At 40.5% G+C, this 20,066-nt stretch overlaps 1 protein-coding gene across 1 annotated transcript; it reads left to right on the forward strand.

Annotated features, from left to right (window-relative positions):
* Window positions 1-17,738: 17,738 nt before the first annotated feature.
* Window positions 17,739-19,255, forward strand: LOC131227280 (subtilisin-like protease SBT3). The gene is made up of 3 exons (XM_058223054.1): window positions 17,739-18,070; window positions 18,227-18,395; window positions 18,506-19,255. Exons 1-3 carry the CDS (start codon window positions 17,739-17,741, stop codon window positions 19,253-19,255), a joined length of 1,251 nt encoding a protein of 416 aa, XP_058079037.1.
* The last annotated feature ends 811 nt before the right edge of the window (window positions 19,256-20,066 follow it).

Here is a 20,066-nt window from a genome sequence, read left to right on the forward strand (position 1 = left end):
TATGCATTGGAGTAAATTGTAGTGATAAATAATCCATCATTTTTTTGGTCGCTAGGTAGTTGCTGTGGATAGATAGAATGGAAGCAAGCTGATGGCCTTCCAACAACTATCCTCACGAGAGAGAGGGAGTAAAGATTCCTCGATTACAATGTATTGCATAAAGGTGGAGTTTAAATTCCATTTTTTGATACTCATTCAAATTTGTTGTACTGCTCAAGTTGTTTATATTCTCAAACTTAATTCTCAGAAGTGATCCTTGCTTTCAACTTTTGTCAGATTTGAAGGACTTATTCTATGAGGAAAAGTTGGGTTATTTTGAATTTACAAAGGAAATAACTATAAGAGTTTTTTTTTTATTTTTAAATAACCTTCATTTGTTTATATGATCTTTTTTTTTTTTTGGAACTCCTATTTTTTTCTATTTTGTAGGTGGAAGCTGATGAAGCAGGTTTGAAAAGGGCTAGACTGCTCAACACATTTTCTGCATTTCTTAATTGGTGGGACTCATCCACCGTATACATGGTCTTCCCCACATGCCAATCCAAACACCCAAAATAGTTAGCCCATCATGGGCAGACGGATCCACTGTTGAATTTCACCTTCTGATAATTTTCTTTTAATGTTCTACTTGACCTCTGATTAGATGGCTAGGATTTTCCAATCAATGTGATGTTCTGGATAATCTCCATCCACAATGGGCCCCATAATTTGTGCTCTTGCATCCCCCATGTGGGGTCTATCCAAACTGGCCTAGATACCACACTTGCAAATATTGGCTTTCAATCTCATAGGTACTGGCACCTTTCTAGATTAAAAGAAAGACATCTGGTGGATGCCTTGCCCAAAGTCTAGCCATGGCCAGATTCCATTTGGATGGACACAAAGGACAAAACTTTGCTGTACTAAGCAAGTAACTGATTGCATTTTCAAAGGCTTAGAAATCTATCTGGATGCATTTCTACGTTATAGCATGGAAAGGTTGTTCAATGTTTACATATTATGACATTTGAGCAGTATTTGGCCTCACGATATGCACTCGGAGCAATGTCACTACTTCCATTTTGTTCTTTAATAGTTAATCTTCTGTGCAATATTTATCTCAAACCACCACAATAGTTTGATACAAGGAATCATTATCCTGAACTGTAGCAAATAGTTCCTCCAACTTTCATATCTTTTGACATGGGTTATAGTTTCCATCCTTGAAGTCGCCACTCCAAATCTTTGGAATATGTTCAATTCCAATTAAAAAAGCAGTTCGTCATCTGTAAACTTCGCGACTCTTTGTTCTCTTCTGTAAATTTCATCCGAAACTGTTAGAGGATATGTTATTATTATGTGCACGGTTTTAGATTTGCACAAATCCACCACCGTGTCTAACACTCTCCTTCAAACCAAAACGGCTTCATTCCAAACATTGATCTAAGTCTCCTGAATGTGTCAGTCGGCATTTGGTGAAGATGTCTGCCACTTGTTCGGTGGTGTGACAGTATTCCAGTTTTACCAATTTTCGCTTTACTTGATCTCTAAGAAAGTGATATCTTGTGTCGATGTGCTTGCTCCTTCCATGCGAACTAGATGTTTGGTAAGTTCGATTGTCGACTTGTTGTCCATGTATATAACAGTAGATTCTCCTGTAGATGCTTCAGCTCCTTTAGCAAATTCCTTAGCCAGATCGCCTCACATACGGTGGAACGATGCTGCCATGTACTCTGCTTCATATGTGGACAGGGCGACCGCACTTTACTTCTTTGAATTCCATGTGAATATTGTCGACCCAAGATAGAATACATAGCCAGTGGTGCTCTTTCTCTCATCTTGATCATCTCCCCAATCACTGTCTGAGTATCCATACAGCATTGCTTCATCATCGTATGGATAAAAGAGACCGAATTTAATAGTCTCTTTGATATACCTCGGTACTCATTTTACAGCTAGCCAGTGTGACTCTTTTGGGGCTTCCATATACCGGCTTAGAAGCCCAACACTATATACTATATCTGGCCTAGTGATTGTGAGTTACCTTAAGCTTCCGATTAGGCTCTTGAATAGGGTTGAGTCAACGTTTCTTCCTTCTCCATCTTTTGTGAGCTTCAGACCTCTTATAACAGGTTTACTTACAGCTTTACAGTCGACCATCTGAAACTTCTCAAGAAGTTCCTTTGTGTACTTCTTCTGGGACATGTAAATGTCGTCGACTTGTTACTTCACTTCAATGCTTAAGAAGAAGGACATCAATCCACCATCAGTCATCTCGAATTCTTTGAACATAGCCTGCTTGAATTCTTCAAACATTGCCTGATACTGTTCCCAGTGAACAACAGATCATCAATATATAAACAAGCTATAAGCATATCGCCATGGGCATTCTTCTTTATGTAGATGGCATACTCATATGAACATTTGACGAAACTATTCTCTTGAAGATATCCGTCGATTCGTGCATTCCAAGCATGAGAGGCTTGCTTCAACCCATACAGGGCTTTCTTCAGCCGATACAGCTTATGTTCCCCCTCTTGCATGACAAAGCCTTCAACCTAGTCAACGTAGACTTATTATTCGAATACTATATTTAAGAATGCAAATTTCACATTCAGTTGGTAAATCATCCAACTGTGTTGAGCTGTAAGGGAAATAATCATTCTCACAGTATCAAAGCGAGTAACTAGTGCGAACACTTCTTCATAGTCTACCCTATATTTTTGTTTGTAGCGCTTTACTACGAGCTTTGCCTTATATCATTTGATTTTACCATTGGCATTCCGCTTGATTTTATACACCCATTTAAGACTAATGGTACCCTCTAGCCTTTGGAGAGAAAGATCAGCTCCCATGTTCGATTCTTCTCGATAGCATGGATCTCTTCTTCTATAACCTTTCTCCAACATTCTTCATTCACAGTCTCCTCGAATGTGAGATGCACATGGTCTGCATACAGGCAGAGAAAATTCACTTCTTCAGTTTCTGCGTAGATCTTGTTGAGGCTTCTCATTTTGATGGGAGCCAAGGGTGAAGGAGAATTAGATGAAGATGTGCTGGCTGAATTCTGATTTGATGAAGTACTTTCAGTGGAAATGGAATGTACTCTTGGACTTCTGCGATCAGAAGGGGGTGATGTGGCTGTCTGCTCCTGATTCATATACCTCTCTTCTTCATATTCTTCAACCTCGACCTATTTTCTTTGGCTGAATCTTCCCAGTTCTACTTCCAGGATTCTTCCTCACAGAACACTACATCTCCACTTACCAATACCATATTGGTTAGTGGGTTATAGAGCTTGTACGCATTCGATTCTTCACTGTAACCGATGAAGATGCACTTCTCGTCATAATCATCAAGTTTTTTCCTTCTCGCTTCTGGAACTTGAGCGTATGCGATACACCCAATGATCTTAAGGTGTGCCACGCTCGGCTTGTATCCACTCCATGCTTCCTGCGGTGTCTTAAATCTGACATTCTTGGTCGGACACCTATTGAGTAGATAGGCAGTACATACAACTGCCTCTGCCCAAAAATTCTTTGACAAACTTTTCTCCTTCAACATGGTCCTCATCATGTCGAGGATGGTGTGGTTCTTCCGTTCCGCAATTCTATTTTGTTGTGGCGTGTACGCCGCAATGTGTTGTTGCTTAATGCCATGTTCCCTGAAATATTCTCAAAAAATATTTGAGGTGTATTCCTCACCTCTGTCAGATCTAAGGGTTTTGATTTTAGGACCACTTTCTTTTTCAACAAGGGACTTAAAAATTTTAAAAATAGTAAAAGCAACAGATTTCTCTTTTATTACATACACTCACAATTTCTACTGAAATCGTCAATGAAGGTAATAAAATATTTATTACCTCCAAGAGATATTAGCTCCAACGGTCCACAGATGTCAGTGTGAACCAACTGCAACGATTCTCTTGCTCTTCAGGATACTCCACTCAGAAATGAGTTCCTTTTTTGTTTCCCAAGTGTTATGCCTTACACACATATTTTGGAGCTTCAATAGAAGGCAAGCTATGCACCATGCTTGATGATGACAAAAGTTTCAGGCCACTGAAATTTAGATGGCCAAAGCGAAGATGACACATCCAGGAATCATTCTTTGCTTTTCTATAAAAACACTTATCAAGCATTGTATTTATATGGAAAGGAAACATACGATTATTCGCCATTTGGACTTTCACAATCAAACGTCCATGCATATCTCTTATGGAAAGAAAAGAGTTCTCCATGTGTATGACATACCCTTTTTTGAGGAGTTGTCCGAGAATCAGTATATTACTTTTCATGTTGGGCACGTAGTATATATTGGAGATATAGTTTGGAATACCATTCTTCTGAAAGATTTTGATTTTGCCTTTATCTTTCACCGACGTTTTTGGTGAGTCTTCAAAAGTTATATCGCCATGAACTCCTTCTGTGAGTTCCACAAAGAGTTTCTTGTCGCCGCACATGTGATTGCTTGCACTCGTGTCGAGATACCATACATCCTGCTGATTACTGCCTTTCTCTTGTATAAGGAGAAGTGTGAAACTTTCTTATTCATTGCCTGATCCTTCGACATAGTTGGATCGCTCGTCTTGATTCACCGGCTTGCTCCAACAATCAGATGCATAGTGGCCAAGCTTGTTGCAATTATAGCACTGAATGTTCTTTGTACTTCTCTATCTACGCATTGATCTGCCTCTCTCATTTTCTCTTTCACGAAAATTGGTATTTTTTTGCTAGTTTTGGCCATGACTTTATTGGTATCCGTGCCCTCTGCCTCTTACGCGATTTCTAGCAATGCGTCTACCATGTTATGAACTTTTACGTCCACTATTATTATCATTCAGAGTCAATCTTAACTCTAAAGCTTGTTTCATCGGCATGGAACTAACATTCTTCTGCATTCGTTACTTATGAACTTACAACGACTCCATCAGTTCTTCAATGGAGAGTTTTTCAATATCTTTTGATTATTCGATTGCCACAACCACATGCTTACACTTGGTTGTGAGGGATTAGAGTATCTTTTTAATAACTCAGACATCTTCAATCTTCTCACCATTTCTTTTTAGATTATTGACAGTTACAAGCAATTGCGAAAAATAATCAGCAATATTCTCACATTCCTTCATGTGAGTCGCTTCGAACTCTACTCTAAGGGTTTGGAGCCGAACCCTTTTGACACGATCAACACCCTTAAAGATGATGTTAAGAGTCTCCCATGCTTGCTTACATGATGTTGCTTCATTGATCCGTTCAAAAGTGGAATCATCTAACCCTTGATAGATGAGAAAAAGAGCTTTCTTATCTTTCTTTCTTTGATCATTGAGATTGACCTTTTGTTCGGCAGTGTAGGCGGCTTCTTGCTCCGTTGTGAGCTCTTCGTACCCGTCGGTGATGATCTCCTAGAGATCTTGAGATCCAAACAATGCTTTCATTTGTATGCACCAGTTTTCGTAGTTGTCCTTAGACAACTTAGGTATTTAAGGTTGTATTATACTTGCCATTAAAATATTTCAATATATATGCTGCTAGAGTTCAAAGACCGTCCACCACTTGAGATGAAAAAAGAGAAAACTAACAGATTTTACAAATCAAAAAATCTGGACAGTTTGACGATGTTCTTGCTATCAAGGCAAAAAAAAAAAAAAAAACTGGACGTTCTTGCTATCAAAGAAAAAAAAATATGGTAAAGGACAATTGGAGTAGGGAAGCATGAAGGATGGAAGAAAGGGAAACTAAGGACAGCAGAAAAAAATGATGAAGAAGAAATGCAATTCAGCCTCCTCACGGTTGATTTTTTTTGTTGGCTATTTCAGACCCAAAAGAGGTAGTGCAGGACTTGCTTCTTGCTGATGAGGCCCAAGGATTAGTAGCTTTGATACCACTTTGTTGGGTTTTAAAAACCCACTCTTCTAACGTGTGGCTGTAGCCACCATGAAACAGGAAAATGAAAAAGATAAAGAAAACTTCTTTGTATTGTTGTACTGGGAATGAATAAAAATGTTTTACACTGCTGCCTTTTATATGCTTTCTCCTCATGTGGAATGGCAAAAAATGCCCCTATCTAGATGGTTCCTAGGGGCAGTTAAAAAAAGAAAAAAATCTTAATGAAATCTTAACACATCTATTTGATGGGGACATCACGCACACACGCGCACACACGCCGCCCCCTACGCACATACGCTAGAAAAAGGAAGACCACGCTATCGATTTAGATTGATAATGGCGTCTAGGGAGGACCTCCTAGTTCAAACTGAGCATCATATAACTCCTCGTTATTAAATTTGATGGTAGCTACACTAATCCCACAGATGTATATGAGAATGAAGTTGTCCATGAGGTGGGTCCCACCATGTAGATGCCTTGGCCTGAGAATAGGCTGGTCCAATCATCAGGCCGGCTATACTTTCTTTTAGCAATCAATTGGTTCTTTAAGCCATTTATCTTGTGGTGCGTTATACCCTATGCTTCATTGTCTTACTTCAATACATTCCTAGGTTGTGATTTGGAAACAGTTGATGCCACATACTGTTAGCTGTGGTACATGCTTGCTAGTCATGTAGGTATCACAAGAAATCCATCCTCAACTTCCACTGCCCTGGAAATTCCAGTGCGTGGCTTCTGATGTTAACAGGGTTTTTCTCTATTGCACCATCTTTGGTCATTTGTGACAGATGGAATTCTTATGTTATCAAGCTTGTCTTCAAATTTTCTATTTGCAAGCAGACTTTTGGTTTGGTGCATAGTGTGTCTGATTTTCATAGTCATACCATTTACAGTAGCCAAGTAATAACTAATGTTTGTGTAATTTGTAATTTCATTGATCTTATACAACTAGTTGCACTATTGGATCATTATAAAAAAATTATAGAGATGAAGAAAGATTTATTGGAATAAATTTATCTGGCCCATGGAGAGGTAAATTTTGGAGCTCTACTTATATGTTCTTACTCTAACAATTTTGAGCTTACAGTTCGTTCTTTTTTTTATTTGTTTGTAGATGAAAGTCTTAATCTGAACCACCCAATTGGTGGACCCAACTTCAGATATGGTACATCACTAATCAGATTAGTTTGACATCATGATTTCTTATTAATGGGTATTTGTTTGTTAAATTGGAACCATTGATTTTCTTTTATCTTTTTTTCTTTTTTTTTTTCATTTTAACTCTCTAATAGATGTCCAAATCTCATGTGACACTCTTGGCTTGGAAAGCAAGGTTGCATGCTAGGAGCCATTGAGCAATCCCCACTTCAATTGATGAGCTTTTCCATGTTGAATATGGACCGCTGGATGGTGATGTTTGGATGGTGGTGTTTGGCTGGACACATTAATTTTATTTCTAACAGTTTTACAAGGTGAAGTGATGTGGAAGATGGGTGTGAATCACTCCCTATGTTTATATTCTATTATTCTTTTTTTGTATTAGTTTAGTTGGGTATATGGGTTTGTAAGCCATGAAGTCTTTATCTGTATTAGCTTAGATGAGTGATCAGGCAGGGCATGTACTAGCAATGGTAAGAGACAACATTATTGGCACTTTCCTTTTCTTATAAAGCAACAGCTACGGATATTAACCGTAGCAATAGTTATAAACCGTAGCTATAGTAAAGAAAGGAAATATTGCTACGGATTTTGTTCGACTTTTAGCTACAAATAATATCCGTAGACGTATGAATATTGGCTACAGAGCATCTAGCTACGGATGGAATTTGCAGCCATAGATTTTAGACCATCGTTACTGCACCTGCGATTACAGTCGTGCTACGGGCAATAGCAAGCTACGGCTTTTAACCGTAGCTATTGACCCTTTTTTTAAAAAAAAAAAAAATATACAACACTAAACATAAATGATAAGTCAAGCATGGAGATACATGAAAGCAAACTAATCTAACCATTGAATGAAGAAAAGCTCGAAGAGTGAATCCTCACCTCAGGTGTGGATTCGCTTCTAAGGTCACTAAAGAACAAATGCGTTGCAAAGACACATGATTTGACCTCTTGACTTGAAGTTGCATGGGTTCAGCACACATTGCAACAGCACTCGAGTACCATTCGACTTGCTTCAAGACACGATTTGACCCAGTTTCAACTAAATTGAATAGAGTCCTAGTTGAGGTATTCCAAGATTTCGATTAGACCCAACTTTTATTTTGGGATAACTGCGAGGTACGACAGATTCAAAAAACAAAAAAATTTTAACGATGGACCAAATACATTGCTAATTTCTAAACAAGTTGAAAATCAACAACAAAGGTAAAGTCTGTCACTTCTCCTAATAGTAAGGGACCATATCCGTTTCCAAATTTTATAATGATGAATGATCGGGGTGAGTTTTTCCATAGTTTAGCGATGGGTAAGATCCGTCATTTATTTGTGACAGATCACATCTATTTTTTTATGGTATGGGAAATTGATCTACTAAGCTATCCCTCTACCAAGAGTACTTCTACTGACTAGGATAAGTTCTTGATTTAATGAATGAAAAATAAATTTACTAATTTAATTAGTCATGGTCTTAAGTGGGTCAAAAAAACAAAACAAAACAAAACAGGGTCATTAAACTTTATATGGTCAGGTAGAAAAGTTGTCACATAACACGCCCTAACCAGGCTTCTTCGCCTACTAGGCCTTGAATTTTGAGCCCATTCCTGGCCCACTATGCCAAATCAGCTGATGCTAGGCTTTGTCTGGTAAAGCCCACTGGGCTTTGGATGAGCTCATTCCACCTCACTGTAGGTCTCGTCAATGAGTGCTTCATCAACCCGCCAGTTTTAAAATGCCAGCCTTTTGATTTGCTCCGACCCACCCTTTCTTAGGAACCTTCGACTACAAACATGTACGGACGTGATTATCTATGAGAGGACAGCTTAAAACTAATAAAACCAATGACAACTAATTACAGAGCTAATTGGAGTCCGGTTCCTCCAGTATCTATTGTGAGAAAAGCGTATTCTACAACTACGCTTGTGAGGCACACATCAATACAGGTGGGTCACACCACGGAACAGTAGTTGTGATGGAGATCCCATCTTTTGAACCTTCCAGATTGTGTGTAGCCCCACAGTGTTTTGTATATGCCACCTTTCATTCATAGGCTGCGCCCTACCATGATGAATAGAGATCCCTCGTTGGAAGATCACAAGGACCGATCTTGGGACCATTTCTTTCAGCCGAACGTGGGTCAATCTGGTATCTCTCTTTGTAGCCGCCTATGACAAAACAGACCAACGGTCTATATATCCGAATTGAATAGGACAGGCGCTGAAGGGGCAATCTTTGCCACTGATTTGGCCCAGAACTTGAGTCCCCGTAGCTTCTTCATGCCATTTGTTGCGTATATTGCGACTGGTTGCTGTACAAGTGTGACTGTACTGTTGGAGAATCCGAATCATTCGTCGGATGGGTCCTAAAGGAGTTTGATGCAGGAAGTGAGGTCGAGCACCGTCTTCCTCAAGAGGATAACTATTCCGAATCCACGGAACTTCTCTAGACTCCTCACAGAGACTTCTCGAATCCACGAGGAAAGAAAGCAGAAAATAGAAATAAATTCTAATAAATTCGAAATTGATTAATGAATGAATAAAAACGAGTTCACAACCCTTTAAATAGGGGTACCAAGCAATGGGAAAGAAATCAGAATCAAACTACAACTAAAACTCCTAGAATTCGCGACTTACTATAAATAGTAAACTTACTATTTATAGACGGTCGTGATGTCTACTAGTGCGCAAGGTTTTTGGCCAAAATTAGTAAGTTTCTTATTTGGGTTCACCAAACCGTTCTCCTAATTTTTCTAAGCTCTTTTCACGTTGGACGCAACTCCTAAAGCCCAATGGATGAAGAGTTATAATCAAACTAAAACTTACTATTTATAGTAAAAACGAAATTAAAATAGGGAAACGACCGTCGATCTGGCGGTATTTCCAAATCTGGCTTGGGTAACTGGCATATCGGGGTTGGTTGGCTAAAGTAGCTTGTTCTACCCCAAAATCATACATTTTACGTCAAATAACTCATTCTGAATTGCGAGATATGCCCGATTTAAGGTCCGATGGTCTGGATTACTTATGTCGTCGACCAAGCCTTTTCCAATCCATCTTAGCCATGTAACTATCCGTGACCCGCTCTACATCAGTCTCCTCCACTTTAAAAGAACTTGTCCTCGAGTTCTCGTCTTGCTTTGGTTCATGATACTTCGGTCAAGTTCGCGACGTTGAAAGTCTGTGAAATCGTCATGTCACCTACATGTCATCTAAAAGATCAATAATATAAGCATTATCATTGATCTTTCAGATAATTGGTACCTGTCCAATCTTCTTATTTTTTAACTTGTTGTACATTCCAGTTAGAAATCTTTCTTTGCGCAGATGGACCATTACTTGGTTGCCTACCTCGAACACTTTTCGTTGTGGATGCTTGTCCACTTGCTCCTTTTACTTTTCGTTTGAGGCATATAGCTTGGTCTGCACCTCCGCATGAATGCTCATGATCCTGTCTGCCATATGTTTTACTGTAATTGTCATGCCTGGGAACTTGGACAGAGGGACCAAGTCTAGTGTGTGGCGAGGTACTCGTCCGTAAATAACCTGAAACAGGAATTTTCCTGTCGAGCGGTTCACCATATTATTGAATGCAAACTCCGTTTGAGAAAGGGTCAAATCCCACTGCTTCAATTTTTCTCCTGAAATACATCGAAGGAGGTTTCCCAACGTGCGATTCACAACCTCGGTTTGCCCGTTAGTCTGTGGGTGGTAGGCACTGCTGAACTGAAGTCGTGTATCGAATCGAGTCCACAAAGTTCGCCAAAAGTGACTTATGAACTTCATGTCACGGTCAGAAGTAATAATCTTGGGAACCCCGTGTAGCCGCATAATTTCTCTTAAGAATAGATTTGCCACGTGTGTTGTATTGAGAGTCTTCTTGCATGAAATAAAGTGCACCATCTGGGAGAACCGATCTACAACCACGAACACCGAATCCATGTCGCGTTATGTTCGTGAGAGACCAAGCATGAAGTCCATAGATAAATCCTCCCAAGGGACGTCAAGGCACGGGTAAAGGGGTGTAGAGGCCCGTATTATGAGATTGTCCCTTGGAGGTCGACAAATATAACAACGTTAGACTTATTTCCTACATCACGTACCAATTGTGGCGAATACCGTTCTTCCACAAGAGTTCACGTCTTGTCTCGCCCAAGGTGCCCACCGAGGCCACCTCCATCTAGCTTTTGGATTATTTGTTCCTTTAGCGAACTGTTTGGTGCACAGTCAATTTTTCTTGAAAAGGAACCCGTCTTGCATATGTAAGTCACCGGGTGACCTTCTTGGCATCTAACCCATGCGTCTTTGAAGTCGTCGTCATCGGCATATATGTCTTTGAGGCGCTCGAACCCGACAACCTCATTGCTCATAGTGACTCACGACAACTTAGTGCATTGGCTACTTTGTTCTGTTGCTCAGACTTATGTTTCAACACGAATGTAAATTCCTACAAAAAAGAAATCTACCTAATATGCACACGGTTAACGTTAGCTTGGCTATTAATGAATTTAAGAGCTTGATGGTCTGTGTAAAGTATGAATTCCCTTTAAATTAACTAATGTCACCAGTGTCGCAGTGCCTAGACCACTACATACATTCGATCTCATATGTAAACCACTTCTTGCGTGCATCGCTAAGTTTCTCACTGTAGAAGGCCACCGGCTTATATTCTTGAGACAAAACTCACCCAATTCCGACACATGAGGAATCACATTTGACTTCAAAAAGTTTGTCAAAGTTGGAAAATACAAGAACTAGGGTCGTGGATAATCTGCGCTTGATTTTGAAAAAGCTCCTGTCGGCTTCGTCAGTCCACTGAACTGCCATTTCTTCATGCAATCTGTGATTGGTGACATAATGGTACTGAAAATTTTCATAAACCGACAATAGAATGTCGTTAGTCCATGAAAGCTTCGCACTTCATGAATATTTGTGGGAACCGACCATTCTCTAATTGCCTTCACCTTCTCCTCATCCACCCAAATGCCTATAGATGTTACGAAAAAGTCCAGAAACAATAGGTTAATGATCATGAAGCTACACTTTTTTAGATTGAGATACAATTTTTTTTCAGTGAGCACTTGAAGGACCTTCTTGAGGTGTTCCATATAGGTGGTGTTATCTTAACTGTATATCAAAATATCATCGAAATAAACTACAACGAACCGCCCAATGAAAGGTTTCAGAACTTGGCTCATCAATCTCATGAATGTGCTAGGCGCATTCGAAAGACCGAAGGGCATGACCATCCATTCGTACAATCCTTGCTTCGACTTAAAGGCTATTTTCCACTCATCACTCGGCCGTATTCGAATCTGATGGTAGTCGCTCCTTAGGTCCAATTTAGAGAATATTTTTATACCCTCTAACATGTCCAGAATATCATCCAACCGAGGTATAGGAAACCTGTATTTTATGGTGATTTTGTTGATGGTCTGTCTGTCGATACACATGCGCCAACTCCCATATTTTTTAAGAGTTAATAGAGCTGGCACGACACATGGACTCATGCTTTCTCGAATAAGACCCTTACGGATCAGCTTCTCCACTTGTCCCTGCAGAATCTCGCACTCATTTGGACTCATTCGATAATGAGGACGATTATGTAAACTGGACCCAGGGACAAAGTTGATATGATGTTGGATATCCCGCATGGGGGGTAACCCATCAGGAAAATCATCGGGCCAGATTTCTTTGAATTCATGTAGCAGGGGCCTTAGTTTTTCAGGGATGATGGTAGGCTTGAGTTCTTCCCCTTTTACAATTAATGTATAATTTTGTCCTGTTTCTTTGGATTCTTCCACGAAGTCCCGTATGGTTAACAGAAAACGACCCTCCACTTTAGAAGTTTCAGGTGGTCCCTCTGGATCCATAGGGGCCAATATGGTCTTCCGGCCATCCTTGATGAAGATATATATGTTATCTCGTCCTTTATGAGTGGCGTCACGGTCAAATTGCCAGGGCTGACTGAGTAGTATGTGACATGCTTCCATGTCAACTACATTGCATACTACTTCATCCTTATAATGTTTGCCAATTGAAAAGGATATGGTGCACCGTTCAGTTACCTTTGTTTCACTGACCTTCTTAATCCAACCGATTGTATATAGAGAGGGATGACGCTCCATTTTCAATTACAATTTTTCCACCATGACCTTAGAGATGATGTTCTCGCTACTCCCACTATTAATGATCATGTCACAAACCTTTTGATTCATCGTACACCTAGTTCGAAAGATGTTATGCTACTATGAATGCACTTCTTTTCTTAGTACATATGATAGCAGCCTCACGATGAGCAACTCACCGCGATCTCGCTTAACCCAACCTGACTCAACTGCCTTATCCTCGGTGGTGTGCTCTTATTCTTCAACATTTGGATCTTCATAGGCGTTATTAGCACTACCATCATTGATGGTGAGGTTCGCCACTTTTCGCTGAGGACAAGTATTTGATAGGTGGCCCAGTTGGCCACAACGATAGCAGTTGTCGGGCCTTGGTCGAGCATAGGGGTTAGGAATTCTACTTATACTAGCAGCAATCGATACGCCCCTTTTGGGTCTAGCTTTCCCCCTTCCCTGATCTCGGTTCTCAGACGTAGGAGGTTGAGTGCGTGCTTCTACGAGCTCCTTCCCCTTGGGCTGTGGAGCTCCCTGGGGCAGACCTGCCGCAGCAATCCTTGTGGTAGGATAGGTTCGTGTGTTAAGACGTTCAGGCTGTGCTTCCGCCCGAGTAGCCAACTTAATAACATAATTCATCATCGAAACGGACTACATCCGGACCCGATCCCGGATCGTCATACGCAATCCACCGTTGAATCGGGCGACATAGTGAATGCCTTGTGAGACAACACCTTGGTAGTTGATATTAACCAAGTGAATCACTATTCTAAAGCCCGTATTTCCACACATCCAAAATGTTTACCATTAAAGGAGGAAGAACTAAAAATTGAACTGAAATTTAAAACTTCGGAATGTGTTGAGACTACACTACATAATGAGAATTTTTCTGAATTTCACGTACTTGTAGTCTCTAATTCACCGTGGTGTACTAATATTGAAAAATTTTCTGTCACAGGTGAATATATATCCATTTTGGATACCTCAGAGGATTAAAAGATTTTTTTTTTTACTAAGGTTTATAAATTTCTTTAGACATTCATTCTCCAGGGCATCCAAGTTTATTGCAAAAAGGGCTGTTGGATGATCTTGTTGAGAAATCTACTGAAAAATTTATCAAGATATTGGCCGGAGGAAGAACCTTATTAAATAATTGAGTAGTTTTCTCTTGCTTTTCTAGTTTGGGATTAGGATTTTATTGCATTCTTAGGATTAGTTTGCTTTCCATAGTTTAGTTTCTCTGCTAGAAACACATTTTATTGGAAGATCGTATTCACTTCACAAGTACTGTCATCTACTTCCCTTTATTTTCTTTACTATCAAGTTTGCTCTTATTGCAGATGTTTATACATTGAGGACAATGTAGATTTTTTATTGGGGGTAGGTTTCCCTTGGAAATTCTTCAGATTTGAGCAAAATTATTAAATTTTTTAGTTATAATTTTTTTTTTTGAAAATTTCTGTAAAAGTAAGTGATCTTAAAGATAATCTAGATATCTAAGATGAGAAAATTTCAATTTTAATAGGTCTATTTCTTATAATTTTTTTCGTATTTTTAGTTTTATTTTTATAATTTTTATGGTAGTTCATCATCAAGTCACCAAATTTCATTCTATTTTGAGTTATAAAAAATTCTAAAAATTCCGCAAGTACCAGTTGTCTAAAACCGACGACGCCGATAATTTTCAAAACTCTTTTGAATTTTGATTTTATTTTTTATTATTTATTTTTATCTAAAACTATACTCATCAATCAATCTAGCTTTTGAATTACCTCAATTGGAGTTGTAAAACAAAATATATGAATTTTTAAATTGTATGAAACCGACAATTGCTAAATATTCTTGTAGTACTAAATATGGGGTGACAGTGGCATTGCCGACTCTGTCCAATTTTGATGGTAGCATCACTCTGCGGTGATGGCACCAACGAGGTTGGTCCACGCTCTATAAAATTTGAACTTCTACTCTTTTGGGCGGTTTTGGTGGACCCTACATCACTCATTTTGGTCCTAAACACATGTGAATGAATGCACAAACATGCACTCAAATCGAGAAATCAAAAGTAATGCCCAAAGACGTCTAATTCCCAACTAGTAAAAATCCGGGGCATTACAAGCTAACTTAAACTCCAGACATTATGCAGTGTGGTTGGATAAAAGTGGAGGAATTAGAAACTAGGATAAGCAACATTGTGCTATGTAGGTTTATTGTATTTGGCATAGCCTAGAGCTCCTCATCGCATGCTCCTTATATAGCTTTGGGAGCCGATAAAACCCTTCTGGATTTCCTAGACAGTCTAGGATCCATGAGGATTATGGATAAAACCATTTTCCGATCTTCCCAACTTGGCCATAAAGATCTTGAAGGTTACGATACAAAACCATTTTCAGATCTTCTTCCCAGAGTGACCACAGAAATTCATGGATGTTACAGGATCAATCTCGCCGAACTCAAATTCCTCATGACTTTCTTCGATTCCCTTCTTTTGTGAAGAATCGGCTTTTCAAACATTCGAAATCGCTGTGAAAGAACGAACATCTCTAAGAAGATCTTTAATTTTAGTGGGATTATGGGAGGCGACATTGCCGAGTATAACCACATTACGATAGGATCCTTATCTTGACAGGTCTTTATAAACTTGTCAAGCACATTGCTTTCGACCACACATGTCACTCATGCTAGGGATATGTGTCACTCGTCACAGTGTCTTATTTGTAGACGTACGCATGGCCCTGTGCCATTATTCTTTTGGCAAGTGACATGCCACCAAAGGATATCAAGCAAAAGATATCCTCTATACAAGAGTAGGATTTCATCCATAATTTGTCCGTAGTATCGGCCGATCTGGACCGTCCATTAGATATTTGTAGTGTACTTTTCTTTTATTAATGTTAAAAAAACAACACCAATCAAACGTTCCTACGTATTTGTGACTTCGACCTATCTTTAATGAACAATCTTGTCAATTAATCTACGCAAGCCACTGATAGGACGGTTTGGATCAATCCATTTTTTCAATCAAGAGCTTTAGTGGACTTAATGGATGGTGCAATAGCTGACCTGGCTGGTGTCGGGAAGACGAGCTCTGACGCTCCTCGAGCCGAGATGTACGAACGGTTCAAAGGAGATCAAAGTTACATGGCCACACAATGATATATTTATTGTATCAACACCGTTCATGCATTTTTAGAGATCATTTTAGAGGATTATATATATATATATATATATATATATATATATATATATATATATAGAGGAAAAGGTACTATGCGCTCGACCTCATATAAACTCCCGTGAGGTCAAGCCGTGTGGGCCCCACCGTGATGCGTGTCGACCATCAACACCGTGCATTTGATGGGTCCCCTTTAAATTATGGGATATCCCAAAATCAGCCGTATACGGAACTCGGGTGGGCCATACCATCTAAAATCATGTGAAGACACCGTTAAAACAAATAAAAGCACTTGGTGGGGCCCACCTGAAATGCTGCTGAAACTTCGTCTGAACCCTCATCCAAGTGGGACACACATAATGGATGGGCTGGATTTGCAAACCACATCTCGGTGGGCCCAAAAATGGTTATGAATGTTTTAATGGTGCACGGCCCCTCTCTACTTCGTATGTGGTGTGGCCCACACAAGTCATGGATTGACTTGATTTTTGAGATCTAGGTCCACGATGGAATGGTGCATATGGTGATGGGGTAGATGTTCGAAACACATCACGGTGGGGCCCACACGGCTCGACCTCATGGGACGAACTCATGAGGTCGAGGGCATAGTACCTTTTCCACACACACACACACGAAACGCTCACCTGCGAACTAGTTCGTACGTACTACATGCACGTACGAACTTTTTGAGAACCCATCATACGTGATGTGGATCCAAAATCGGAATGTTCATGTGAAGCAGCACCTCGTGAAACCACCTAGGACCAGGTTTTACTTTGATCTAAAACTTTGATGGGCCATGAAAAATGAAAGCAGTTTCCTCCCTTGATTTGCATTTCTCTTTGCTATGGCCCACCAGAATATTAGATCATGGTGTTTGTCACATGGGGTTTTATGGGATTCCGATGGGATTCTCCATCACATGGACTATTCAAATTAGTCGCCCATGACAAGTGTGTAAAGGTATGAACGTGCATAGGTGTGCAGGTGAGCATGACTCTCTCTCTCTCTCTCTCTCTCTCTCTCTCTCTCTCTCTCTCTCTCTCTCTCTCTCTCTCATATATATATATATATATATATATATATATATATGCCAAGCGAAAACTTTACCGCTCAAGCGATTGAGGTTTTCAAGTCTGGCGAGTGGGGTCCACAACACATTGGATGGACCATTTCTTCTCTTTGAAGCCGTGTATCTTAGGACACAACAGACCAACGGTCTAGATAAGCTAACCACGGGACCCATTTGTCGGAGGCGAAATCGGTGTATGCTATGCAAACAGATTTCTCTTGTTTCAAATTCTTCTCAATCGATATTATCGCTTGCATTTTAACTCATTAGTTCAGCACGTACGTCTGATTTCTATATATACGTCCTAAATTAATCCTAGCCACTCCCCCAAACACATGGTCCATGTCACTAGCCATGGCACGCCACATCATCACCCCTTCCATGCTCCTCTCCTTAATCTTCCTTCTCATTTATGTGACCACATCATCGTCGGCCGATGAACGTCGGCCCTACATCATCCACATGGACAAATCAGCCATTCCAGCTCCCTTCGCCACCCATGATAGTTGGTACACGTCTACAATCTCGTCCCTCTCGGCGCCCGATGGCATTGCTGCTGTACACTTGTACACGTACAACCACGTGATGAACGGCTTCAGTGCCGTGATGTCGCAGGCCCAGCTCAATCAGCTGGAGAGAATGCCAGGTCACCTTGCCACGTACCCAGAGACATATGCCCAGCTCATGTTATTATGTCACTATCTTTAATAAGTTAAAATTTCTTTTCTTCTTATTTTTAAAAAACCTAACAATTTATACACCCTTAACCCCGAATACATAGAAGGCAAGATTGTCTTTTGTGTCCCTCGGAACTTGTCTTCTCAGATATCCGAATTGAATAGGACCGACGCTGAAGGGGCGATCTTTGCCACCGATTTGTCCCTGTTCATGTATCCGATTGAGTTCTTCATGTCGTTCGTTATGATCAGCTTCAAGGATGGAGAGATCATGAAGAGGTATATCACGAAGGCAGCCCAGCCACCAACAATGGATATCAAGTTCCAGATTACAGTGTTAGGATCCAAGCGCATCAGGTGGCTAGCTTCTCTTCTCGTGGGCTAAATCGGGCGATCCCGTGGATCCCAAAGCTGGAATAGTGGCCCCAGGAGTCAATATCTTAGCCACGTGGGCTCCTAACCGTTGATGTTCAACCAATCCGCAATGATTACTTGGTCTCAGAATATGTGCTGGCTTCTGGGACATCCATATCATCGCCCCTGGTTGTTGGTGTGGCTGCATTGCTACGTGCGGCTCACCCCAATTGGAGCCCAGCTGCCATCCGGTCCGCACTCATGACCACTGCATACGTAACCGATAACATCCACGGCCCGATCCTAGATCTGACCACCGGAACAGCCGCCACGCCTCTGGATTATGGCGCAGGACACATCGATCCGAACAAAGCAATGGACCCCGGTCTAGTGTATGATCTCGACCGTCAAGATTATATTAATTTCCTCTGCGGGCTAAACTACACGACCCACCGAATCAAGATCATCACCCGTGGATTGAATTACACTTGCACTAAGGCCACCCTCGATCTCAATTACCCATCATTCATGGTGATCCTGAACAACACCAACTCATCCAGTGTGGTGTTCACACGGGTCCTGACCAACGTCGCAGATTCTCCGTCCATCTATCGTGCGGTCGTGAAAGCGCCAACCGGGATGAGAGTTGTGGTGGACCCACCGGAATTGAAATTCGACAGTAAATACAGCAAGCAAGGATTTACTATGAGTGTCCAGATCGACATGGCAGAAGTTGTAATAAAGAGTGATTATATAGGTAATTATGGGTATCTTAATTGGTATGAAGATGGGGGAAATCATGTGGTGAGAACACCCATTGCTTCAGCCTTTGGGCCATAAAAATAATGAAGGTTGTTCGATATGAAGCTAATATCTGGGGTCATGCCCTAAAATGATATTGCAAAATAAATGGACAGTGTGGATATAACACATATTAGGCAAGTTATATCTGTATGTATGTAATCACGTGAGTACATTACATGCATATCAAAAAATTGAAACTGCAACAGTAGTACTGTATTACATACGGCCTTACTTAGGTACATCATGGTGGGGCCCACGAAACTATGTCACATCAACCCACCTCCGCTTATTCACGCCATGAGGTGATTCCAAAGGAGCTTCGAACGTGAACTGGGCTAAGTTCGCATGAGATTGAGATTAGTGGGAGCGGATTAGGTGAAGCCCAGGTAACATTTTAGTGGGTGAGGCCCTAACCGTGGGGCCCACCTTGATTGACGTGTTATATATCCACGCCGTCCATCATATTATGGGGTGAACCATACCGTAGGAAAAGTGGTGATGGAACACCCTACCGTTAGAAACTACTTAGGGTGCACCTTAATGTCTCCGTAGTGTTTGTTTGCCATCAAAAATGTTGATAAGGTCACAAAAGCTTGGATGAAGGGAAATAAACAAATATAAACTTTTGTGGCCTGTTAATGGTCAATCACCACTGTTTCGTGTGGTAACGTACACTTGATAATTGGATCTATTTTATTTTTCCAATAATGCTTTAAATTGATCTGAAAAAAATATATAGACAGCATGGATATAGAATAAATACATCAATGTGGGCCTCACTTAAGGATTGCATTGTCTTGGATGATTCTGAGTCTCACCCAATCCGCTCCCAACATTAGCCATGTCA

The sequence above is a fragment of the Magnolia sinica genome, chromosome 2 (assembly GCF_029962835.1).
Source record: "Magnolia sinica isolate HGM2019 chromosome 2, MsV1, whole genome shotgun sequence".
In the NCBI taxonomy this organism is placed as follows: domain Eukaryota; kingdom Viridiplantae; phylum Streptophyta; class Magnoliopsida; order Magnoliales; family Magnoliaceae; genus Magnolia; species Magnolia sinica.

Bases quoted from the DNA above. Each gene is read 5' to 3' on its own strand.
- LOC131227280 (XM_058223054.1), top strand. From the start codon at position 17,739: ATGGCACGCCACATCATCACCCCTTCCATGCTCCTCTCCTTAATCTTC. The intron at 18,071-18,226 runs GTTATTATGTCA...CGAATTGAATAG, and splicing joins GAGACATATGCCCAGCTCAT to GACCGACGCTGAAGGGGCGA. The intron at 18,396-18,505 runs GTGTTAGGATCC...TCAATATCTTAG, and splicing joins ATATCAAGTTCCAGATTACA to CCACGTGGGCTCCTAACCGT.